This window comes from Neophocaena asiaeorientalis, unplaced genomic scaffold, assembly GCF_003031525.2.
Source record: "Neophocaena asiaeorientalis asiaeorientalis breed wild unplaced genomic scaffold, Neophocaena_asiaeorientalis_V1.1 scaffold267, whole genome shotgun sequence".
Classification (NCBI taxonomy): Eukaryota; Metazoa; Chordata; class Mammalia; order Artiodactyla; family Phocoenidae; genus Neophocaena; species Neophocaena asiaeorientalis.
Window position 1 is genome coordinate 5,416,702 of NW_020173204.1, and position 27,539 is coordinate 5,444,240.

The 27,539-nt window shown below is 40.8% G+C and overlaps 1 protein-coding gene across 1 annotated transcript in view; it reads left to right on the forward strand.

Moving 5' to 3' along the window:
- Positions 1-12,925: 12,925 nt before the first annotated feature.
- TENM3 (teneurin transmembrane protein 3) overlaps positions 12,926-27,539 on the forward strand; it is a 28,053-nt gene continuing 13,439 nt past the window's right edge. Inside the window, exon 1 of the mRNA XM_024744951.1 lies at positions 12,926-13,168. Within this exon, the coding sequence (XP_024600719.1) occupies positions 12,937-13,168 (232 nt within the window). The 5' untranslated portion in view covers positions 12,926-12,936. The remainder of the gene's footprint in view (positions 13,169-27,539) is intronic.

Here is a 27,539-nt window from a genome sequence, read left to right on the forward strand (position 1 = left end):
CATCAGCAGGCGGACTCTCAACCACTGCGCCACCAGGGAAGCCCAGTATAGATTTTTTTTTTAATTTGAAAAATCCGGGTAAGAACTTGTTGGCTCTCTCTCTCTGAGGCCTCTTTTCTTCCGTGTAGACTTCGGTGGCAGGAAGGCTCTCCACGCGGCGGCAGGAATGCAAACAAGCGCCATGTCTTCGTCTTCCCATATTAGCAGCTCTACATTGTCTGCTGTTGAGTAAGCACATTCCCAGTGGTTTTGTCATGTGTCCTGGAGCTGACCTTTCTGGCCTGAGTTAGGTCACATGTCCATTCCTGATCCAGTCACTGGATTCTGTGCGGGCAGTTCCTTGACTCCAGGATTGGGGTCTGTTTCACCCGAACCCTTTAGAAACCGACGTGGGAGAGGAGCATTTATTCAGGGAAATACGGGGCATACAAAACCCCCACACCTGACCACAGTGGCCGTGATGTAGGGGAGACTTTCTCCTCTAGTAACTAAACTACATGAGATGGGAGACAAGCAAAGGGAACTGTGACGCGGTCCTCCTCTGAAACACAGAACATCACAGTGAGGTATCAGTTATTTCCTCCTAAATTGTCTTTTCCTCAAAGAAGAAGCTTGAAAATATTCCCAATATTTTTGATCTTTTTAACTGGATCTTGAATTTTCCACCTTTCTTACTCAGTTGAATAAATTAAACAATAATAATTATTGTGGTATTTTCAATATGACAGCCTTCCTTGACTTTGCACTGGATCTGCTGACATCCTGGCACAGTTTGTCAGACTCTTTGCTGTCATTTCTCCCTCTCCCTCACCTTTTGAAAAACTGTTTTCCTTGGTTTTTGGGTTTTTTTGTTTGTTTGTTTATGGCTTAAACCCCCTCTTTGTTCTAAGGTTTGGAAGGAGAGGCTAGTATTTAGAGGACAGACTTGCAACTAACCGAAATGTGTTCCAATTCCACTTGGCTACTTCCTGACTCTGTGTCCTTGGAGGAATCAGTTCATCTCTCTGGGCTTTAGTTCTCTCACGTGAAAGTGGAATTTATAATTCTTACTTCGCAAGGTTGCTGTGAGGGTTAAGTGAGGTCATATATGTAAAGCACCTGGCGTATTTTAAGCACTCAATAAATAATCAAGCTTGAAATTAATAATTCATCAAGGAGTTTTTATGTCCACTCTTCACGAGAGGAATATGCCCAGCACTTAGGGAAATAATCCTATAGCTCTTCACTTGAGAAGCTCCTCCAATGGCCTGCAGGTCCCCAACTGTCACCAGGTTAGTAATACCCATAGGTCAGTTTTAAGATATGAAGCTGTAGTTGTTTTTAGTTGTTTCCAAAAGGCTTGCTTACTTTTCTCGCATTATGGCTAAAGGTTTGAGTTTGGAGTCGATGTTCCACAGGCCTTAGAGTTTGGCAACGGTTCAGAGACGTAAATGGAAGAACAGCGTGTGGGAGTGTGAGTCCCAGCCTGGCCGCTCCCTGGGTGTCTGACTTGAAGTTTTTTTATGAATTTCTCGTATTTCCTCACCTGTAAAACTGGCAAATATCAGCAAGTTGACAAGCTGTTGTTAGAAGTCGTAATGCAGTGTGCGACCTACAACGTGAAACCGCTTACTAAGTGGAGGTTATTGTGATGGTTGTGTATTTGAGTGTGACTGGCGTGTTCACTGGGGTGAACACGTACGTTTGAAGGCGGCATGACAGTCCGCGACCCAGTTGAATCAGAACAATACACCGAGTGCTACCGCAGTTGTCTATTTGGTTGCTTTTTACCTGGTGTATATTTGAGGCCATTTGGACAACACAGTCTCATGACACGTAACCGTTTCTTTGATTTTTCCCTCTGAACCGGGTGGCATTACTGGCAAATTTTTCAAAGGCCTGGCTCACTTTGAAGCACTGGTGAATAAAGTGGTGGCCTCCAGATTCAGAGTTCTGGCTTAAACCATCATAAAAATACTTAACTATATGTGATGGATATATGTGTTGATCCAGGCAGGCAGACAAATTGAGAGAGATTATTTACAACTTTACCCTAAAGGTCTGGAAGGTAAGAGAGCTGCATTTGGTTCAGCCGCTCTGGATTCTAGAGGACCTTTTCTCAAATTATTCGAAGTATGGAGATTATGACTTTCCTTGCAGTTTTTCCCTCCTTTGCGGCGGTAGCCCACGTAGCTGTGTTAATATATTTTACTACTACATTACTATTGTCCATTGTTTCTATTAGGGAAAATAGAATCACTTTTAATTTCTAATTTTGCAAGTGAATTGCTTTATTTGTTTTTACATCATAGAATATATTCCCACTTTACACTACTGGGTGAATTAACCTCATTATCCATATTTTTTTCTTTTTTGATCATTTCCAGTTTCTGTTTCCTTCTACATATAAATAATTTTGAAAGAATTTTTAATGATTTGATCAGACTCAAACCACTTTTCTTACAGCCTCAGGCACTGTTCTATATATTTTGCAATTAAAAATTTTCCAGTATTCACACTTACTCAGTAGCTATTTTAGTATATTTCTCCTATTTTGTTTCATTTTCTAAGTTTTTGCTATCTATGATATAGCCTGAAGAATACTTTTCAGTTTTAAAACAATAAGCTTCCTATTTATCATTTATAAAGGCATAAATATATCTTTACTCCCATAAACTGTTAGTAATATGTCAAGTAGAACTAGGTTACAAGATCATTTACATTAAATTGTAAATTATATATGACATACATACACTCACACACACATGCATACAAAGGGCCTGAAAAGGTGAACGCTAAAATGTTATGTGAGCAATAATTTTAAGGATTTGTTTTGCTCTTAACTGTATTTTCTAGTTTCCACAAAGGACAAAGATTACTGCCTAATAACGTGTTTTAAATGAAAGAAAAGCGAGAATTGGGAGTGTACACTAAATAGTTTTGAGGGGCGGCCTCCTGTCCCCTCTGTCTCAGTAGACATCCCCCTTTTCCCGTCTGCTCCAGCCAGCAGCCTGGTCATCACCCCCAACTCTTTCCTCTTCCTCACCCTCATTTCAGCCCATCACAGGTCTTTCTGATGCCAAGTCTATCTCTCCCACCCATCCACCTCCCTAAATGCCCACTGCCATTTCAGGTCCCCTAGTCCAAGCTGTCATTCTCTTGCCTGGACTTCTGCAAAAATCTGCCAACAAGTTTTCCCGTTTCCTCCCCAGACCTCCATCTTCCCTGTTCTCTACACTTCAGCCAGAGGGATCTCTCCAAACTGGAAACCTGATTGATCATGTCAAACGTGCCATTTAAAGCTCTCCAGTGGTCCCCCATTAATGGTGGTATTTGGGTGAAACTGCTCATCCTGTCCTGTGAAGCTCTGCCTCTGGGCCTCAGGCTCCCTCTGGACTCATCTCATGCCTCTCCCCTCTCTCGCGCTGCTCCAGCCCTGCTGACATTTGTCCATCAAGCCCCTCCCTGTCTCCATGTGTTGGTTGAACACATTCTTTCAGCCTGGTCTGCTCTACTGTCAGCCTCTTTTCTGTGACACATACTTGTGGCCAGGTTAAACCCTATTTAACCGATGGCTCTCAGCCTAAATGGCACTTAAGATCAGTCTTTGTTTTTGGCTCTCGGTCTCAATGAGACCCCACCTTCTATTCTCTGTTTTAGCAACTTGCAACTTCTTGCAGCGTTTGTTACATTTTTAGTTGTGCATTTATTTGCGTGACTCATTATTTAAACTCCAACTCCCCTTTCAGAATGAAAGAGTAGAGACTATGTCTTGTTCATCTCTCCATTCCCAGAACCTCTTACCATGCCTGACATGTATGATGAATGAACAAAAAGCTTAATGATCACTCTGCCTTGTGCACAATTCCATGTCAATGCATGTAGATCCGTTGCATTCTTTCGAATGGCTGCCGGGTGTTGCCCCAGCTGGTCTCATCTTACTCTTTCATTCAGTCTATCTCGGCCTTTTAATTGTTGTGATCATGTCCATTTACATTTAATGCAAGTACTGATATGGTTAGGTTTCTCTGTTCCATCCATTTACTTTTAACTTATTTGTGTCTCTGTATTTAATTATGTTTCTTGGAAGCACCATATAATTGGGTCTTGTTTTTTATTTTTTAATCCAATCTGAAAACCTCTGCATTCTGTGGCGTATTTAGACTATTTGCATCTAATGTGATCATTGGCTTAGTTAAGTTTAAGTCTGTCATCTTGCTGTTTGCTTTCTGTTTGCCCGTATGTTCCTTGTTCCTCTTCTACTTTCTTTGGCTTAGTTGATGTTTTATGCCTCCATTTCGTATGATTCCATTATTTCTTTTAACTTACTGGCTGTAACTCTCAGTTTCATTTTAGTGGGTGCACTAGGGTAGGCTTTAAAGTAGACATCGCTAGTATAGCAGACTACCTTGAGGCAGTACTATGCTACTTCACATACAGTATCAAACACACTTCCGTTTCCCCACTCCTTCCTTTGTGCTACTGTTGCAATAAATTTTACTTACACATATGTTATCAAATCCACAATACATTGTTATGATATCATTTTGTTTAAACAGTCATCTGTTTTTAAAAGAGATTTAATAAGAGAATAGCTTGTGTATTTAACCAAACAGCTACCACTTCCAAAGGCTACTTATTCCTTTTGTAGATCTGTATTTCCATCTGATGGCATTTTTTTTTTCTGCCTAGAGGACTCCCATTGCATTTCTTGTAATGAGAGTCGACTGGTGATTAACTTTTGTATGTCTGAAAAAGGTAGTTATTCCGCCTTCCTTTTTAAGAGATATTTTCATTACTTACAGGATTCGATGGTGACAGATTTTTTTCTTTCAGTACTTCAAAGGTGTCTCTCTACTGTCTACTTGCTTTCATTATTTACAACAAGAAACTCTGTGTGTAATGTGCCTTTTTCCTGTGTCTGCTTTCAGACTTATTCCTTATTATTGATTTTTAGCAATTTTTTTAATAACTAAGTTATTTTTTTATTATTTATTTCCTTATTTTTGGCTGCACTGGGTCTTCGTTGATGCGCGCAGGTTTCCTCTAGTTGCGGCGAGCGGGAGCTACTCTTCGTTGCAATGCGCGGGCTTCTCGCTGCAGTGGCTTCTCTTGTTGCAGAGCATGGGCTCTAGGTGTGCAGGCTTAGTAGTTGTGGCGCACAGGTTTAGTCGCTCTGCAGCATGTGGGATCTTCCCAGACCAGGGCTCGAACCCATCTCCCCTGCATTGGCAGGCGGATTCTTAACCACTGGACAACCAGGGAAGTCCCTGATTTGGGGCAATTTTAATCACAATTAAATGCCTTGGTATAATTTTCTTTATATTTCTTGTGCTTGGGGTTTGTTGAGTTTCTGGGATCTGTGGGGTTTTGTAGCATTTCTCAAATTTGATTATTTTTTGGTTGTTATTTCATCAGCATTTTTTCTGTTCTCTCCTCTCTGTCTTCTCCTTCAGAGATTCCAGTTACATCTATATTGGCGTTTTGAAGTAGTCCCACATCTCACTGACGATGTATTCATTTATTAGTTTTTTCTTTCTCTGTGCCTCATTTCATATAGTTTCTATTACTGTATCTTTAAGTTCATTAATCTTTTCTTCTGTGATGTCTAATCTGCCATCCATCTCACCCAGTGTATTTTTCCATCTCAGACACGGTACTTCCATCTCTACAAGTTTGATTTGGTTCTTTTTCTTTTTTAATGTCTTTCATGTCTCCATTTAATTTTTTGAACATATGGAATGCAGTTATTAATAAGTGTTTTCATGTCCTTGTCTACTCATTCTAACACCTGTGTCAGTTCTGGGTCAGTTTCAGTTGCTTGATTTTTCTCCTCATTATTTTCCTGCTTCTTTGCATGCCAGGTACTCTTTGATCAGATGACAGACATTGTGAATTTCACTTTGTTGAGTGCTGGTTATTTTTCTATTCTATAACATTCCTAAGCTTTGTCATGGGACATGTAAGCTACTTGGAAACACTTTGATCCTTTCTCCTCTTGCTTTTAAGATTTTTTATTGAGACCAGAATGATGTTTAGCCTATAGTTCTAATTATTCCCCACAACTGAGGCAAGGCCTTTGTGAATACATTGCCTAATAAATTATGAGGTTTTTCTAGTCTGGCTGGAAAAACTATACACTATTCTTGGCCCAGTTTGAGCTTTGAAAACTGTTCCCTGTAATTCAGTGGTCCTTTACAGGGACAGTTTTACCCAGGCAAGACATTTGGTAGCGTCTGAGCGTATTTTATTATTACCATGACTAGGCGTGCTACTGGTATCCAGTAGGTTGACGCTAGGAATGCTGCTAGACGTCCTACTATAGGATATCCCCCAACAGAAAGAAAATTTTCCATCTAATGTATCAGTAATGCCAAGGTTGAGAAACTCTGCTATAATCCTTTCCAGTCATTCTTTCTCTGGCCTCCAGCAGTCCCCTCACACACATGTGCTGGTCAGTGCACCGCTGAATTCTCAAGAAGGACCCTCTGCAGACCTGCAGAGTTCTTTCCCCATGCAGCTCTCTTTCCTCCAACACTTTGTCCTGCAAATTCTTACCAGCTGTTCTACCGGAGTGTGAGCTCTGTCTCTTTAGCTTAGGAGTTGGCTGAGCTCTTCCTGGGCTCCTCCTTGCTGTGCTACAGCCTGGAAATTCTTTCAAGGCAGTGAGCAAGGGTGCTCAAGGGCTCACCTTGTTTGTTTCCTTTCTCAAGGTTCACTGTCCTTCATTTCTTCATGTCAATAACTTGAAAACTTCGTTTCATGTATTTTGTCTATTTTATTGCCGTTGCTGTTTTAGACAGGTGGGTAAATCCACTTCCCGTTACGCCATCTTGGCTGGAAGCAGAAGTTGACTTCTTATTTATTATTGCTATCGAATGTTCTCTTTATTTCCACTCTTGTTTAAAGGAAGCAACCGTCCTTGTTTTTAATCTTCTCAATCGCAAATTATTCGCTATATTTACTTTTCTCTGTACCTGCATCTTCTCAACAAGCTCACTTTTGTTACTCATGGTACACTCTCCTTTCCCTGTGTTTCTTTACACGGTTTTGTTTGTGTTTTAATTTTGTGTCTCAGACATGATTCGCTTGCGTTCTTCTATTTGAAACTGTAAGCTCAAAGTTTAGTTACGCTTGAATTTAGCATTATTAAAAAAAATCACCGTAACATGCTTTTATTTTTGTTCTTAATTATTTCAATTCTTTGATTTACAAATTTGTCTCAGGAAACAAAATTACCCCTGAAATGAACAATAGCAATTGATTTCATCTTGTGTTCAGTTGACAGTAATGTAACTATTCAGTGAAGGAAACATTTTGAAGTGCTTGTGGTGTGCAAAGTTGTATTTACTGTTGGATTAACATAACTGGTAATAAATCATAAATACTAACTTATTAGGGAAAATACGAATTGTGAGTAACAAAAGGCAAAATTGTCTTGGTATTGTGTACAAATAGCTTAATTTAGATCTTTAATCTAAACTATGCTGAGGTAAATTAGTGTTTCTCTGAAATCTGCTTACTCTTTTGGGTGAGCGTCTCCAAACCATTATAAAGTGAGGAGACAGTCTACGCAGGAGATATTCAAGGTAACATTCAGGAATTTGTAATCCTTACAGAAAATAAATAACAATGGACACATGAGTGAATTTGATGAAAAGCTTACTTAATCCTTTGGGTTTGGCTATTTGTTTTTATTTCCGTTGCTAGATTGACATATAAGCTCACAGAATTTTAGAAGTGCAGATGATTTTAGGGATGTTTGTCATGGGCCTGAGAGATTATAATCATTGGCATCAAGGGTTTTAAAAATATACAAAGTCCAATAAAAATCAGATTACTTCCTAAAGGTACAATTTTAAACTGTTTCTTTGGAGTTAAGAACAGGTTATGAAACAATGTCGTTAAGTTCTGTGGCCAAGTTTCAAAGCATGTTGAAATAATATACAGTATCTGAAATAGAGGATATGATCCCTAGTGTCCCTAAGTCAGGACTGCCTGCGCATTCATTCAAACAATCAAACACTTTGCAAGATATTGAGAAAAAACAAATAGCCAAATAATGGAATTTGCTCTAAGACCAGCTGTGTTTTCCAGAGCGGTGCTATGGGCAGTAACTGAGTGGTTTTTCAAGGAGCTAATGAAAATTAACCAAATCAGTTTGATATTGTCATATACTTGCTGTAGGCAGTTCAACTGAAAGTTTTCGGTCCCCTTTCTCTCTACTAGTTTCCTTTCCTTTTCAAAGGCCCCGCCCCCTGACGCAGCGAGGGTCCTGTTCGTTAATTGCTTTATGCTAAATATGCTCCCAGCGACCCTCTTCCTCTGGTAGGACTATGCAATCACCATCAAAGTGCTTCAACAATTTAACACCACTTAAGAAAACGCTTTTTTTTTTTTTTGGCGGTACGCAGGCCTCTCACTGCTGTGGCCTCTCCCGCTGCGGAGCACAGGCTCCGGACGCGCACGCTCAGCGGCCACGGCTCACGGGCCCAGCCGCTCCGCGTCATGTGGGATCTTCCCGGACCGGGGTACGAACCCGCGTCCCCTGCATCGGCAGGCGGACTCTCAACCACTGCGCCACCAGGGAAGCCCAAGCAGCTGCATTTTTTTAACGTTCTCGTCCCCAGCTTTGAGTGCAGGTGATAATGCAGAAAACTGCCTTTTTTTTTTTTTTAATTAAAAAGAAATTTTTTTACCCTGTTTTTATTGAAGTACAGTTGATTTACAATATTGTGCTAATTTCTGCTGTACAGCAAAGTGACTCAGTTATACACATATATACATTCTTTTTTTATATTCTTTTCCATTATGGTTTATCCCAGGAGATTGGATATAGTTCCCTGTGCTCTACAGTAAGAGCTTGTTGTTTACCCATTCTAAATGTAATGGTTTGCATCTACTAACCCCAAACTCCCAGTATGTTAATTAATATCATAATTTTAATATCAAATAAAAAATTATCACACTGGCCTCACACAATAAATTTTCCCAATATCCTTTATGGATGTGATTCTTAAAATTATGTAAATCACAAGATTAATAGTAAATGTCAACAGAAGAAATTATAGATATAGACAAAAGGTTGGGATATTCTAATAAACACTGTCATTTCCATGGGATATTAATCTAAGAAAACTGCCTTTTGAAGTCACATTGAACTCACTGGCTTCCATCAGAAGCATATCAGTAGTTGCAAACGTTACAGTGCAAATTAAATCCTTTAAGAGTTTGAACCGTGTGCAAAACCGGAAATACAGATGCAAAAGATTTTTTATTGTTTGGAAGCTCTAAGCCCAAAATGTCTTTTTCTTTGATGGTGTATTTGAATACTCTATCTTGATTTTTCATGGCACTTTAGAATTGCTCCACAAATAAAGAAAAGTCAGATATTTTGTGCTAGAGATGTTGTATAAAGCTCAAGAATACATAAAATTATCTTTTGATTACTAATTTATTAACATTTAATTGGAATTGATTTTTAAACATTGGTAACATTATTGCAAGGATGCGTCTTTGCTACTGATGACGTATGTGCGTATTATTACTTTAAAGAACTTAGTGACTTATCTGATTTGCAAGACTGAAAAACTGTATCATGGACTATATAGTAAAGAAAATACTTTTTACATTCAAAGGTCCAAAGGGACAAAGAAAAAGACAGAATGGAAATATGTGTGGTCTGACTTAGACGTGGGCAATTTTTTTTTTCTGTAAAGGGCCAGACAGCAAATCGTTTAGACTTTGTGGGGCCATCAGATCTCTGTATTAGTTTCCTAGGGCTGCAGTAAAAAAATATCACAAATTTGATGGCTTGAATCAACAGAAATTTAGCCTTTCAGTTCTGGAGGCAAGAAGTATGGCAGTGAGGTGCCGGCAGGGCCATGCTGCCTCTGAGGTCCTAGGGAGGCATCTATTCCCCGCGTCTCTGCCGGCTTCTGGTGGCTGCTGGCTACACTTGGCACCCTTGTCTCGTAGCTGCATTCCTCCATCTCTGCCTTCAACGTCACCTGGCCCATTTTCTTGTTTGTCTGTACGTCTCTGTATCCAAATCCCCGTCTTCTATCTCATAAAGAGACCAGTCATTGGATTTGAAGCCCACCCTAACTTACTATGACCTCATCCTAACTCGATTACAACTACAAAGACCACATTTCCAGATAAGGTCACCTTCACAGATACCAGGGGTTAAAACTTCAACATATCTTTCTGGGAGCCACAGTTCAATTCACTACAGTCTCCGTAGCAACCGCTCAACTCTGTCTTTGCAACGTGAACACAGCCAAGGAGAATACGTAAACAAATACATGTGCTTCGTTCCAGTAAAACTGTATTTACGAAAGCAGGCCATGGGTCAGATTGGGCCAGGGGACTAGAGTTTACCAATGCGTGGCCTAACTAATTGAAACAAAACTGCAGCAGAGAAGAAAAAAAAAAACAATTTTTCCTGGCATTAGTTCATTTTTTAAAAAATATTTATTTGGCGGCTCCGGGTCTTAGTTGAGGCGCATGGGATCTTCACTGTGGCGTGTGGGATCTAGTTCCCTGACCAGGGATCAAACCCGGGCCCCCTGCATTAGGAGCACGGAGTCTTAACCACTGCACCACCAGGGAAGTCCCAGTCAGTCCATTTTTAAAGTATAAAAATGCCTACATATTTGTATATATAGCAACACTTATTTTTTGAAAGATGTCAACTTAGGGCAAGAAATGGAACCTTTATAATGATTTCAAATCCCAAAACTCTATTACTAAAAATGCTTGACTGACAATATTTTTCTGGTCAATGAAAAGCTTCTTGAGGATCATTTAGTTATGAGAGTCTACATAAACCTTTCCTCCAAAGAGATCAAGGCTGTTTTGGAAACAAGATTTTCCTTTAACTTGGGCATATTTATTCACTCCAGTAGAAGGAATGTACCTGTTTCCCTCACTAAGCATATGTTCCCTGAGGGCAGGGACAGTGTTTGATTCAGTGGTGTGTTCTCAGCATATTAGTCATTCGATAAATATTTATCTAAAGTGACTTCTGTTTGTTGGAATAACAAGAGTAAATTCGTGTGTTGTTGTTTTAATCCTGTTGTACAAATATAGTCCCTGTCACCGCACCTTGAAATTATTTATTGTCTTAAACAGAAAGGAAAGCTACGTTAAGGGGAATCCAATTTCTATTAAAAGCTACTGGGAGAACTTGTAAAGAGAAAAATGGAGTAATGAATCAGAGGGGGTCAGTGAAAAATGTTAGTTTATAAAATAGGATTCATCAAAAAGTAGAAAAAGGTAGGGAAGTCAAGATACATGTCAACAACCAAGCTAAAATATTAGCAGCTACTTTAACAGTGCAGCTCAGTTCAGTAGCAGAGACACATGGAACCCCATGTGGGATACCCTCAATATGGGAGGGGTAAGATTCAGTTTGGTTGAAGAGGCGGCTGGAGGAGCACCCAACTTTTCCAAGCATAGGTTCTGGTATTCTGGGGTCAGTCCAGCTCAGAGTTTCCCCACTCTCCTTATCGCTGGAAGGAAGGCAGAAGTTAGAAAGTGAAAGGTATTAGGAGTCGTAATTTTGCTCAGAAAGAATCAAGACTTGTTGACAGCGTAGATGTAACCTGAGTTGACGTGGGCGAATCGGAGTCAGCGAAGAGACTCCGAGTTGGAAGCACATTAGAGAGAGCAGTGTGACGTGTTTCATGATGGCCAAGGATGAAGAGAGGGGGAGAGAGACTCTTCCGGAGAAGGACTCTCAGGAGAAAATAGCTAAAGACAAGTCCCAGCCCTAAGGACGTGGAACCCGAGAGAAGACCTGGGGCCACCAGGAATCATTTGTTTCAAGTTGATTATGGAATCACTCAAATAAAAAGTGAGTTTAGGGAAGGAGTGGGGCGGGGAAGACACTGAATGCTGAAGACAAGGCCTTAAGGGACCTTCAGACTGAAAGGAAAGACAAAAGGAGAAAGAACTGAAAGGAGGACCACGTAGAGTGTGGATGAGCCCTGGACCACGGTGTAGAATGCGGGTGCGGCCCTCCCTCTTCTGGGCCCTGTATCTTCAGCAGCAGAGCCTTTTCTACCCACCCTGACCCCTGTCCTTTTAGCAAATTCAGGAAAAAGAGAGTTGCTAGGCAGAGAAACACAATTCGCCCTGCTCCTTCTAACTCATTCTCGCTACCGGCCCTTGCAGGAAACTATCCCATCAGTTCAGCTACTTGCATTGCCTTAAAAATCAAGATAGTGCTGATTCAGTTCATTTTCTAGAAAGCACAGTGCTTTTGAAGGGGAGGAGTAGAAGAGAAGGGTCCGCTTTTTTCCACCTGTCAAGACATTTAGGTCATTAACACGGGATAATTGTGCCCTCTGAAGGAAACGTCTTTGTGAAAAATAATCAAACGTTCAATGCACTTGACAAAGTTTTACTTCTGTGAAGCTCCCAATTTGCTCCTAATCTTCAATAAATAAATAAATAAATAAAAGTAGTATGCGTTTTTGTAAGAAAAAGAAAGGTAATTTTTTATGAATGGAGAAAATGCAGCAAGAGAAAACGTTTCCATTGTGGAAAATTTAGAAAACGTCAAGACCAATTTTTAGCTAGCTTCTGTATCAAAATTTGTGGTTGACCTTACTTTTTTTTTTGTATTAATGTGAAAACTCAGATCTAGGAGCTTAAACAAGCACCCATAGCTCTCATTACCAGAACGGGTGCCTCACTTCCTGATAATACAGGACATTTTACACTGATTTCACGAATTTTCATTTCTTGTGGAAAGCACGTTGGCTCAATAAGCAATAATACCCTTACTTTCCACCATTCTCCAGATCAAGAAGGGTACAGTCAGTTTGTAGGCGAATGTGACGCTGACATCATGCAAACCTTTTATCTTCACAGACAGGCCAGTGAGAATGGAACCCTGAGCGTACCTCGCCGCAGCCAGGACTGATGTGCGCCCGGAAGGAATGAAGTATGGATGTGAAGGAACGTAGGCCTTACTGCTCCCTGACCAAGAACAGACGGGAGAGGGAGCGGCGCTGTGCTAATTCCTCAGCAGACAGTGCGGAGTGCAGGGTTCCTACACAGAAGTCCTACAGTTCCAGTGAGACCCTGAAAGCTTTTGATCACGATTCCTCGCGGCTGCTTTATGGAAACAGAGTAAAGGATTTGGTTCACAGAGAAGCAGATGAGTTCACCAGACAAGGTAGGTCATGGCTCTAGTAGAACGAAGCACGCTCGGCTCCTGCTAACTTGCAGGTGTCGCTTTGTTCCCTTCGAGGTGATATGATTATTTCTTAGATTGATGTCCTGTCCTCTGATTTAGACTTTGAGATATTAGATGGTCCCCGAGTATCCCACATTAAAAGTAGAAAGCCACCTGTGGACACATGGACCCAGATGCAGGTATGGACCCATGTAAAGAATCATCCCACACCCCACATTCCGTATGTGAGGTTGTGATTCCGCGTGTGGTCCAAGTGTTGGTGCATAAACTTGAAACCCAGGTCTCCAGGGCTCCCCGCCAGGCTCAGGAAGGCGCACACAGACGCTGTCTTTGTAGTTAGACCTGGTGTGAGGAAACTCATCTTTCCCTCAGGAGAAAGTAAGAATTCTTCCTCTGGATCATCTCGTGATCCATCTGGCCCAGCTGTTTGTGTCTGTTTATAGGAGAGCCTGCGTCACAAGGGTTCCATTTTCTCTCTCGAAGGCATTTTGGGATGTTAAGTTTAGGCCTTAAAACCTCCTAGTTTCCCATAACGTAATCCATTATGGTTTGGTCCTTCCCACGTGTTTGCCGGACACTTTTACGCTCTGTTTTCTGCCTGCGTGTTCTACCAGTGCGATAGCGACTTCTGTAACTCGAGTTCACAGTCCTAACCCTACTGATTTCCATGCTTTAAAGACAGTGGCTTCTTTAAAATTAGGCATACAGAGGGACGTTTCGTTCCTTCCAACACAGTCTTGAGATGTGGGCAACGTTACCACTAATAAAAATAAAATCCTCTTACATCTGCATTGCTCAGTTCATTTACCTAGAACTTAGCATCCCGTAGCTAATTTGATCAAGAAACGAGGACAAATAAATTAAACTTCAGAAATAAAGAATATGTTCATTCTTTTCCAGTCGCCTTACGGACAGTGTGACTGACGGTTTAATACTGAACAGGAACAAACTTAAGAAAAAGTAACAATGCTATAAATCATTCCAAAGTTTGAACTTTTCCGTGGTTCTTTTCTTCTCTGCGTTGTGGAAAGAGCCACCCTCAATAGATTGAAATAGTGTTCCCTCACCTAAACCAGTTTACGTCAAGAAGACTCATTTGATTTGCCAGAGAGATCGTGTTCCCCGCGAAAGCATGCCTTACTAATTACAGGTATCAAATTATACGAAAGAGGAAAAACTTGCTTAACGTTTCAAATCCAGTTTTTAAGGGAAATACAGAGCAGATATTTTAGATAGGTGCCCTTGCTAGATTAAGGGACTTGAGTTCATTGTCCCATGCGTGATCATTCTAAACCCCGTTTCTTCCTTCGTAATCTCTACACAGTGAACAGAGATTATCAGAGTACATTTTTCACCAGTTTCAAACACAGCAGGTGCTGTAGAAATGCAGGCAATCTGAACCCGGTGTGAAGTCTCACCCTTTGTAACAAAAATAACTTTTAGTGCCCCGTTGGCAAAGAAGAAGCTACACTGTGGGATCCCGTGAGAGGGAACAAAGCAGCACATGTGGCGTGATACGCCGAGGAAGCGCGTCTCGGCCCCGAGCAAGCCTTTAGTTTAGGCAGAGAGGATGCTTAGCGGGTTAAAAATAGCGAGCTGAAGTTTTCACCTCCCAGGCAGCGTTCGTCCAGCGCACACTGTTGCTGGTGACACGGCGAGGCCATCTGTGGAAAGCCCGGAACCAAAGTCTTAGGGGACCAAGCATCCCTGTCACCTAGCTCCCTGCCAGCCAAGGACTAGAGAGTGAACGGGGCAGAGGGAAGGGACAGAGACAAGGCAGCCGCCAGGGGCCTCTTGTCAGGAGCGGCCGAGTGCAGTGGTGAGAAGAGGTTTCAGAGCGGAGGTGAAAGGAAAAGCGAAAGTGCAGCGTGCAGAGGTGCTGCCATTCAGTTGACGTGTTCATAAATCAGGTCGTATTAAGAACGTAAATGGAAGGCACTGCTATGGACAGCTGAGGTGTGCTGATTCCTTACCTCGTTCCAGTCAGTGTGTGCTCGGCGTCCCATGCACCATCACTGAACTCCCACAGCACCTCGGGACGTAGGGCCCAGGGGCATCGTCCTTTCACAGGTTGAGACGGTCAAGGCTTGGAGGCCTGAGATCCCATGGCCAGTGAGGGCCGTGCTGGGACTTGAACCCAGGCCTGTCTGCCCCCAGGTGCTCAGGCTTCTAACCTCTGTGCAGTTGCCAAGGCAGAAAACGGGCAGTTCAGTGTCAACCTTGCCCTTTGGTTTCTTGGAGTCAGTCTTAGCCAACTTTGATGGTACCGATCGAGAGAAATGAGGAGACTGGACACATATTTGGGAAATAAGATGGACGCGATTTTGTGATTGGGCGGATGAGTGTGTGGGGAAGCGGGGAGCCTTGCAAATGCTTTTTCTTCCGCCTGCTTTGATGTGGGGAATATTTGTAGCAGGAGCGGCAGGTGAGGTGAGAAAGGAGCAAGGGAAAGTCTGCTATCGGGTGATGTGTTTCCCAAGCACGCATGATGAAGGATCCTCCCCAGCCTTTCATTTTCTTTGAACCTGACAAATGTCAGTTTTTCCTCCCTGACTATTACGCTGTGGTATCAATTATTTAATTGACAAAATGTGCTTCCTGCCACAGCTCCTGACATCATACACGTAATAAAAATGAAAGATTAAAAATATTAATGGTAGCCAAAGACCGTTGAAACTCTTCCAAAGAGTCATGCTAATTGAGCTCGACCATGGAGTCTCAAAGCGCCTTTCCAGTCCAAATCCACTTCTTCTTTGAATGACGCAGGAAAACGCAGCTTCAGCTGCAGGAAGGGAGAGTAGAGACGCCTGTTAATGCAATTACATGGAGAATTCAAATCTAGAAACACAATGATTTTAGTCAACCTTAAAAAAAAAGAAAGGTAGTATTTTTATTTTTATCGACCAATTTTATGGCCTATTATCAAACTTAATTTTAATCATTTTTTACGGCTTTACTGACTGGCAAGTGACTATTGTTAATTACGTGTTATATTCAGATACTGTAAAGCTAAGGAGGATTTCCTTTTCACAGTAATGTGTCATTTGACCGGTTCTCACACAGATCTCTTTCTCTCCTTTTAAATCTCTCCGTGTGGTTTACTGGGTGGTGGGAATAGTCCTTTTAGCAGCTGTGGAGCTCTCTGTAGGTGTGATGGGGTTAGGCTAATAGTGGCTTCTTCGGCATCCTTGGATACTATTTTCTTTGATTCATCTTTGAAGGGAATTTATCCTGTCAGATCTGAGACACATTTCTTATGAAACAGCTGCGTAAGATCATCCCACAGTTTTTAGAGAAGTGATAAAATAAAAGATCTTTCCTTCTCCGCACTATGTACATTGCCTGTGATGTCCTTGACCAAATGCGGAAGCTCATCAACTCCAGTGAGGAACACTGGCCGTGAAGGTGAAGTTTGAAATGAGGTGATATCTGGAAGTGGGAACACTTTTTTTCCACAGAACCCTAACCCTGGAAAAAAAGGAAAAACACCTCTGAGATAGTCTTAACCCAAAGTGTTTACCCGTTAGTCAGTCATCAGTGTTGTGGTTGTGAATTTCAGAATTTTAAAATGAAAAGCCTACCATTTATTCTTCATTTATAGAATGTCAGGGGAGGAAGGTTACCTGTCTTTAAATTTGAAAAGCAGACAGCCTTATGTCTGTGTTTGTACGCACCTGAAATCCAAATACATAATACATTTACAAAGTAGGAGAGGGAAGGAGGAAGGTCACTGATTTCTGGGTGGGGCTCCCTGGTCCCAGCAACTCTCCTCTTTCCTCACCGCTGCTCTGGGATTTGCCTCCTCTTCCTGCTTGTCGCCATCAGGGGTGCTCAGCAACCCCCAGCTCCCACAGACGCGACTTCTCGCCTCGTGGTATCGCTGGCCCAGGGCTGGTCCCAGTAGAGTTGGTGGGAAAGGAGACGCCACAAGCCCTGAAGCCTCCGGCTGCACCTGCTCGGTGGGCTGTGTCCTGAGTCCCGGTCCATCTTTTATACAAGATTCCGGATGCGAGACCTTCCCCTGACCAAATGTGACCCTCTTTTGAGAAACAAAAGGGCATTAGAGGCGCGGTCTGAGTTTTTCTGTACACATGTATCCAGGACTCTGGTATAAGGGTTGTTCGAGTGATGCCTCATTTACCCATCTCCCAAATGGCTCTTTACCCCTCCTGAGCTGAGCAGTGATATGGGTGCACATGAGGTCTAGAACCCTCTTAGGGTCCTGGTGGACAAAGCCGATGCACGTGCCTTTCTTCTTGGGCCAGATGAAAGCTCGAAGTGGGATGAAGCCCTAGCGTGAGGATCAGAGAGGACGCTGTGGCTTCACGGTGCCGGAGAGAGGCTCCCCGCCCCCCCCCACACTACTCACGGGGGTGGACGTCGTGCTGCAGGGGCAGCTCTCTTCCTTGGCCCCTCAGGAGCTGAGGGAGCCTAAGTGGACGCCTTTTCTCCACTCCAGTACTGTGAGAGTGCCAGCCCCGGAACACAGGGGGTAGAAAGGCTTGTCCCCAGCGACTAAGACGACTTGTCACTGCCTTTCCAAGGCAGCCCCCAGGAAAGCAGCAACAAGCTTAATGGCGCCCAGCACGTAGGAAGTGAGGTAGGATACAAAACAGATCGGGAAGCTCTGAATGCAAATGAGCGATGGGAAGAAAAGGAAAAGCCAAACCCAATGAAAGATTATAATAAGAGCACTGTCAGACATCTAAGTACAAAAAAAAAAGCACAGCAGCAAAACCAGCAGTAACGGCCGAACGCTAAGGTGGGGAAAGCCATAATTTACAAACCAAAAAAACAGAATAGATATGTTGAAGAAGGAAGGGTGGTCATTGCTGAACTCCAGATGACTGGTTTTGAAGACCAAGTAGAAGAAATGACTCAGAAGATGAAGTTCCAGGTAAAATTAAGAAAACACACACACACACACCTTAGCACATCCTCGAGAAATTCTTTAACTTTGTGGATAAAGATATTTTACAAGATTCCAGAGAAAGAAAAACAAGTTTCTCTTATTGTGACTTACCAAAGAAACAAATATAAAACTAATGGGGCTTCTCTGGTGGTGCAGTGGTTGAGAATCCACCTGCTAATACAGGGGACACGGGTTCGAGCCCTGGTCCGGGAAGATCCCACATGCCGCAGGGCAACTAGGCCCGTGAGCCACAACTAAAAGAATTAAAAAAAAAAAAAAAAAAAAAAAAAAAAAAAAACAAAAAACTAATGAATCTCTCATCATCAACAGTGAAAACTAGAAGACAACAGAATAACTTCTACCACAAGGAAAAGACTACAACCCAGGGGTTCTATATGCAGAGAAGATATCATCCGTCTCTCAGTAAATGCAAGATATTTAGGGACATGCAGAGATTCAGAGACTGTATCACCAATGTCCACCATCTGAAGTATTCAAGAAGTGATACCAACTGAATCAGAGTCACTACCTGCGAAAGGAAAGGAAAATGTGGCGAACCACCCACCGTGCAGTATATGTGCGGTCAAATCCCAAATGACGATAGAGCGAGTGGAAATGTGCAAGAACCACTACAAGGGAGACCCTAAGAAAAGACTAGAAATAAAACTCCTTCCATATCAGCAAAATCCAGTCGTTGGGAGAAGCTGGTAGGGAAATTAAAAGTGTTCCAAAAATCTCATCTGAAGAAAGAGGGGAGAAACAGTTATGGAACAGAGCTTTAGTGGAGGGGAATAATTGCTATCTTTCATTCATGTGGTAATGAAAAATATGTATTTGAATATGAATGTCAGGGAAGGGAAGGTAATCATTAGTGAAATGAAGAAAGCACAATAGACCTACCTAATTAGCGGGGGGGGAAGAGGCATGAATAGCAATCTGTTCAACTTAGCAAAAACAGCTCCAAGGAAAACGAGGAAACAGGTAAAATCATGAATAACCATAAAACAAGATGGAAGACGTGAACTCTCCCATATGACATATTACATGAAACAGAAATGAACTGAATTTTGACACAAACAGAAACTAACCAGCTGATTTATAAACGTTATTGGTATTTACAAGAAACAGACTTAAAATGGTTAAAAAGTGGCTGAGAATAAAGAGATGGAGATCAAGAGATATCAGGTGAACACAAACAAAAAGAAAGTAGGATCGGCAGTACTAATATCAGGAAAGGTGGAATTTGCAATTAAAAACACTAAACAGGGTAAAGAGAACCACTGAGCAAATGGTAAGAGACAACGGGGTGAATACTCTTCAAGTGCATACATCACACAGTGTAGCAGCTAAATTTACAAAGCAGAAGCTTTTAGGGAAAACATGTTGTTAAAACACATCTATTGAGGGATATGTGGTTCACCTCCTTCAGAAACAGATCTAAAAAGACCAACAAAAATGAACATACTGTATATATTAAGAAATAAGTGAAATATCGGGAAAAAGGAACCAAAGGAAAATAGGAAGAAGTAGATCATCATGATAAACTTAAATTAAAAACAAACAAAAAGTTGATTCTTTAAGAAGTCTAAGAAACCAGAAAGCCCCTGATGGTCCCGATTAAAGAATAATGAGAATGAAAATAAGGAGAGATACTGAACACATCATAACAACGAAAAGGAACTGCTCCAAACAACACATTTTTTTAAATCTAGGGAAATTTATTTTTTCTTAGTAAAATATGATCAACCCCAAATTATTTCAGAACATGGAGAAAAGTCATCAGAATCAGTTACCTCAAAAGAGATTAGCAAGGTGATTAAAAGGGACGCCATTAAAAAGTACCAGATAGGGTCCTAGGTGAATCTTACATAACCTTCAAAGGTTATGTAAGTCCATAGTTCAAAAAGCTATTCAACACCAAAAAAATAAAAAAGAAAAGAAAAAGATGGAAAGCACTAAAATTCATATTGTGAGGTTGACATAACCTTAACAACAAAACTTGATTAACATAGTACAAAAAAGAAACTATCTAGACCAAAATTTCTTCTCAATATGTATGTAATGAAAATTCTAAATAACCATTTGTATATAAGAATCCAGCAATGTATAAAAAGGGTAACAGTCTGGACCGGATTAATAACCAAGTGATTACTAATCCTGGGTGATGATGCAAGGATCTTTCAATGTTGGGAAATCTATTAACATAATTAGATTAATAAATCAGTGTAGAAAAGCATGATCTTATCACTAGATGATGAAAAGGCTTGGGATAAAATTTTAAACCCATTCCTGATTAAAATAAAACTCACTAAGTAAACAAGAAGGAAAAAAACAAATATGTTAGTCGTGTAAGATGATCAATCAAAAAAATTACGGCTTCCCTGGTGGCGCAGTGGTTGAGAGTCCGCCTGCCAATGCAGGGGACGCGGGTTCGCGTCCCGGTCCGGGAGGATCCCACGTGCCGCGGAGCGGCTGGGCCCGAGTAAGATTCTAGGACCATTTCAGTTGAAATCAGTAACACAAAAAAGGCTCACCTACCCTCACAATTACTATGCAAAATTGTTTAGACATTTTAGCAATTGTAGTAAGAGAAGAAAATGAAACAATTGATATATATTTTGGAAGACGTTAAAATTAGCACTTTTGCTAAATATGTGATTGATTTTGTACGTACAAAAAACCATGTGAAATAAAAACCACTAGAAAAATTTTTTTCAAGTTTGAAGCAAATTGGTACTTGGGTAAATGCAAGATGAATCTATGGACATCACTGGTAGTATATTTAGCATAATAGCTGAGAGTATATATTCTGGATGAAGATATGTGTTTGAGACCCACATCTGCCATTCATTAACCAAGCGGCAAGTTACCTCATTTTGGCCGAGTGACTTGCTTGAACAAATCACTTAATTTCTCTGTGCTTCAGTTTCCTTCTATGTACATTGTGCTTTAGCTTTCAATCTACGGTTTGCTGAGAATGAAACGAGTTGATATATATAAACTGCTTAGAATAATACCTGATGCATGTTGTATACCATTAAGTACTTATTAAACAATAATTGGCTAAACTTGGCAGTCAGAAAAAAAAAATCCTACCACAATGGCAACAAACACTATAAAGTTCTCTGGAATAAATGTTAACAAGAGTGGTATAGGACCTAATATGAAGAGATCTGTAAATATTATTGTGAGACAGACAACAGATCTGAATAAATGGAAAGACAGTCAATGTTTTCGGATGGGAAGACAGATATAAAAATATCAGTTCTATGAAAATAAATGCATAGGAGTCAAGGCTTATGTTTAATTGGAGAAAGTGATCTGAAAATTAATGTGGAAGAATAAATGTCAAAAATATATTCAAAAGTGAGGATAAAAGGGCCTTACCATATATTGTTTAAAATAGTATAAAGCCATGTAATCACGTCTATAAGATATTGGCGTAAATAAAGACAAGTTGATCAGTGGAGTTGGCTAAAATTTCAGAAATAGATCCTAGCATACAGGGAAATTTAGCATAAAACAAAAAATGGTTTTTCTATTCATTGGGATTTGATAAATGGTGCTGGCACAACTGGTTATCCATCTGGAAGAAAATAAAATTGGACCCATATCTTTCAGCATATTCAAAAATAAATTAAGATGGATTAAAGACAAATGTAAAAAATAAAGCAATAAGAACTCTAGAAGTTGATTTGAGAGACTGAGTAAAGTAGCAATGACTTGACCCGTGAGTAGCAGAAAGTTCCAGAAACAGTGGTTTAAACACCTAACAGAATTATTTTCTTACAAAACAAGAAGTCCAGAGGCAGACCGTCCAGGGTTCAAAGATGCCATCAGGGCCCCAGGTACCTTCTATCTTTCTTGGCTCAGTCATCTGTAGCATGTGGTCTTTGTCCCACGGATCCCCAGATGTTTGCTGCATTTTCATATTCCTGTTGAAATAGAACCAAAGCAAAAGTGAGAAGGGTTTCTCTCCATTGGACTATTTCCTTTCACTCCCCAGAGACGTCTTCTTGCATCTCTTTTTTTCACAACTGTTATCCTTGGCTACGCTTAGCTGCATGAGAAGAGGGAACACTTACTATTTTTGCTTTCCAGCTTTTATAACAGAGGAAGGCAAGGAAAAACTGGTTGTGAATCTACACAGCCTGCCCCAGGGACTATGTACATCCCGAGAATAGAGGAGACCATTCTAATTGAAATAAAAAAAAACAGAAGAGAAGCCTTATATGATTATTTTTTACTTCAAATCTTTTATATAAAATATAAATAAGCATACCACGAACAAAATTATTTTGTTGGGAAATATGTTTATAATCCATGTGACAGAAAAAAGATACACACACACACACACACACACACACACATAAAATAAAGTAAGAGTGACTTTTACAAATTGAAAACAGAAAGACAACCCAATGGGAAATAGCTTCAATTCACAGAAGAGCAAATTCAAGTGGTCAGTGAACACATGAAAAGGTCATGAGTTTTCCTATTAGTCCGAGAAAAGCAGTAGCTCATCCGGGCCCCCGCATCCCCCCTGCACAGCTCGTGTCCTGGCATCCCTCACAGAGCATCTGTGAACCAGGTGACCACCAGTGATTTGCTGAGGAAGTTCCTCCCAGCTTGGTAAGCAGAAAATGAATGGGAGAAGCAACCATAGTGACAGGTGTTCCCGTTTGGAATTCTGCACACAATCTTTTCAGACAGACAGCCTTGTACATTGGAGTCACACCCTAGAATGTTCTTTCATCCAGGTGACCTAATACACCTGCGTGATCCATCGGGCCTTCCTCCATGTTGTTTCCATTGAAAAATACATAGTGATCCATTATCAACATCTAAACGCAATACATTGATTCCTACAGCAAGGACTTGCTGTACAACTGTGAAGTTTGGGATTAGGAAGAAGCCAAAAAAAAAAAGACCAACTTGTGAATTGCATCACACAAAACTTGACTCAAAAACTCTTAAAAGTATTGAAATAAACACAACAAAATCCATTTGCAGAATTACAAAAAAAGAAAGAAAGAGAAAGGAAAGAAAAAACAGTAAAATATTCACAGAGTTTGTATTTGGAGAGTGGGACTATGAGGGAAAACCTGCCGCTCTAAATCATCAGAGGTCAAAGGCAAAAATAATCCCTGTCTTGGAGCCATAGGAGTGGGGAGGAGAAGCACCTTTCCAGACAGGCAGGTACCGTTGTTAATGTTCACAGTGTCCTGAGGGTTGGTTTTCGATTCAGGATGAATCCCAGGGACAGCAGGAGCACGGCACAGCGTTTCTGATTTAGTTTAGGGATGAAATATAAACCCAAAGTTCCTGGTACTAAAGGGCACTTTAACCCTTGTGACCCGTACTTTTCCCAAGGTCTATTCTCTTCCTTTTCCTCCTGCTTGGACTCTTGACACTATTGTTCTCAGCCTCGTTTCATGGTCCATCGTGCTACCTTCTTTATGCCTCTGCATAAACTTACGGTTGGGAGATATCTGAGATCCTCTAAGTCCATTTTATAGATGAGGAAAAATGAGACCCAGACTTGTGAAAACGCTCACTCAGTCAACAGCTGGTGAGTTCCAGAGCCAGAAATAAACAGAGTCTGATCCTATTATTTTCCTACTCTTTCGCCTTCCTAATTTACAAGAAAAAACCAAGCCCTTTTAAGAAAACCACAGAAAAAGCTAACCATGTTCTTGAATATGCTTGCAACCTTGAAGTAAGCATAGATAGCTTAGGTCATAAAAAGGACAAAACATAAAAAGAAAGTTGATAAATTGGACTTCATCAACATTAAAACTTCTACTTATCAGAAAATACCTTTAAGAAAATGAAACAGCAAGCCACAGTGTAAGAGAAAATTGTGTATATATATATATATATATATATATATATATATATATGTATACATACACACACATATATGACAGTATATATATTTGTCATATGCATGCATATATACACATATATACGTATATGTCATATATATGACAAAGGACTTATATCCAGACTGTATAAAGAGCTCCTATAACTCAATAATAAAAAGATTAACAATGCAATTTAAAAATGGACAAAATCCTTCAAAACTACATGGAAAATACACAAATGTCTGATGAGTACCTGAAACAGTGCTCAACATCATTAGCCATCAGGGAACTGAAAATTAAAACTACGACGACATATTACCACTCACCCACTGGAATGGCTAAAGTAAAAAATTCCGCAGCACCAAATATCTGTAAGGATGTGGGACAACCGAACTCTCAGACATTGCTGGCAGGAGTGCGAAATGCAGAATGGCAAGATTTTCAGAAACTGTTTGGCAACTTCTTATGTAAACTTAAAAATAACATCTTCCTTTTGACCGAGCAATGCATATCCTAAGTATTTACATATAAGACAAATGAAGCTTTATCTTCATAGCAGCTTTCTCCATAAACAACCCGAACAGGAATCACAAAGTGAATGGATGTTACAAATTGTAGTTCCATTCATGCAATAGAACACAGCCTGGTAATACCAAAGATGAATTACTGATAACGCAACAATGTGGAAGAACCTCAAAAGCATTCCATTAAGTGAAAGGATCCATAGTGGATACTGTGTGACTGTTTATATTCAGTTCAAGAACAGACAAAACTTATCTATAATAAAAGAAGTCAGGGGCTTCCCTGGTGGCGCAGCGGTTGAGAGTCCGCCTGCCGATGCAGGGGACGCGGGTTCGTGCCCCGGTCCGGGAAGATCCCACGTGCCGCGGAGCGGCTGGGCCCGTGAGCTATGGCCGCTGAGCCTGCGCGTCCGGAGCCTGTGCTCCGCAACGGGAGAGGCCACAACAGTGAGAGGCCCGCGTACCGCAAAAAAAAAAAAAAAAGAAGTCAGAACAGTAGTTGCCTATGATGACGGGGATTGACTTCAGGGGATACGGGAACTTTGTGGGCGTGAAGGAGATGTGCCATGTTTAGTTGGGCTTCGTGGTAGAAACATATGTTAGAACTCACTGAAGTGTCCACTTAAGATTTGTGTACTTCACTGCATATAGAATTTACCTAAGCAGTAATAACTTTAAAAAACAACCCCCCAAACTAGGCATGCTCAAACAAGTGTAGCTGGATGTGGGAAGTCTGGGGTTTGCTTTCTCTTTTCACCCAGCTTCAGCCAAGATGACATTTCACTTGGTCCTGGGACAGTCACATTGTCTCCACTGAACCACAAGCACAGTCCTTTTAGAGACCACCTCTGCTGCCAAAGCACTACAGTGTTTTGCTGGATAAAGACATTTTGCCCACTAAGATAATAGCACCCCCAGCCTTTCCAGGACAGTGCCGAGGGAGAGAAGGCCGACTTGGTGGAACACAGTTGGGACCATGCCTTTCAAATATTTTCATCCATTTCCAAATAGAAAAAAAGGTCCATTTTTAACTCTTGGATATAGGTTACATGTTTTGGCAGTTTTAATGTTGGAATTCCCTAAAATGATAAATAATTTTTAAATCTTTCCGCATATTTTGTGTTTCCAGATAGGTCAAAAGAATTAAATTCATATTTCTGAGATGTAAATCATGAAAGATGTACGTATAATTTTAGAATATCACCAATAGCATTTGGCGGATGTAAAAATAATATTCATAGCTCTGTTGATTAAGATACTAATTGTGTGTCTCTCTGTACCATTTTATCCTGTTTTGGAAGTGAAATGGAATATATCCATTTTTTTCTTACTCTTATTTTTATTTTGTTCCTTTGTATTTTTTGCATTATGAAAATAGATTAAACGTTCAGGCATGTTGGAAACTGTGAAAGAGGAAAATTTGAGACCCAAGAGCAAAATGCTTTTAATTTTAAAGACTGAGATTTCATTTAGTCTTGGATGCCATTATAGTGAATAATGGGAACTGATCCTAGACTTCAGAAGAAATACGACCATGTGGTCTTACCGTTCAGCACTTAGCGCTGCTGTGAATTTCCAGTTCTACCCTCTGTCATCTTACAAAAACGAAAGGAATCTGAAACCCTGTTTCATGTTTTCTGAAATACTTCCTGGTGCTAAGAAAACCTTTTCTTCGGGAGAACAGGGTTTCATAAAGAAAGACAAAAACCTGAAACAGACATCAGATCCCCTAGGCTAATTACTGCAACTCCAAAGTTTATTCCTTTTAAATATGAACTCTTTAAAATGATTCATTTAGAGATCAAAATGATTAATCCTTCTCAGTCACTACGAATGTCAGCGGTGGGATTAAAGGATTTAGATGGCCATGTTTACTCAGCTTTAAATTTCTGTACTTAAAGACACCAGTTAAAGAGCTGCAGTTTATCATCATTTCATGTGAATGTTTTCCTCTTAGTTCCCTCTTTTAGCTCCCCTTCCTAACTGATTGTTAACTAATTTTGGCTGTTAAGTAGGTAAGTGCCTCTTTCAGACTTGGCAGCCAACCTGCTTTGTAGATTACCTGCCAGAAGGTGTGAGTAGATAGATGTAGCTTATAGCGCTCCTCTGGACACAGCAGGGGTAATCCTTGCCCCCTGCCTCGGCCTTTATTGGTCTGATGTCCTGAGTACCCTCTTGCTGCTAAGCTTGTATCTGGTTCCTTGCCACACTGCCAGTTTTGGATCCACGTTGTGAGTCACTGTGGTGCCGCTTCAGTCACAATTATTAAACACGTGCCGCTTCACGCCAAACCACACGCGTATTTATACCAATACCTACTGCAGTTTGATTATCAGATAGCAGCAGATACGTTGTAGGGTTGTAGGCGTATAAGCATCCATCGCTGGGTCCTGGGTTGTTCTAAAGAAAGAATGACTGGGTAAAAAATAAAAAGCAAATTCATTTTCAGAATGCTTTTGAGAAAAACCAAGTTTAAAGTTATGACTCTCCTTACAAATGGTACAAATGGTTGCTAACATCAGAATTGCACTGTTCTGCGGTGGGTACCTAAATCCTTCATGGTACATGCCTAAGAAGATGCTTTTTCCTTATAAGTCAGCAGACTCACAACCTCATTTTTCTTGTTTGAGCCACCAAGCCTCCTCTTCAGTATCCATGTGAGTCCCCCCACCCCCCGGGGGCTTCACAGATCTAATCTTGAAGAAAATGCATATTCTCTGGGGCTGATCATTCAAATCCTGCTTTCCCTGCTTGCAAATGCACTTGGGGTTTTCCCTTCTCAGGCTTCTCATCAAGTTCACCGTCAGGTCTCAACCACACACTTCCAGTGACAGGTACATACAGTTCACAGCCGAGTTCAGGATGAATGCTGAGGGGTGTAACCTGCAATGGCTTCCGTTAGACCCGTATTTTGAGTAATAAATTGCATTGTAAATACGGTGTACAGTGGTCATTTCCTTTGTCCTCTAGAAATATTGGATATTAATATCTTATGAATAGGTACATCGAGAAGGCTGTTGAATACTGTTGACGATATTTACGTTTTATAA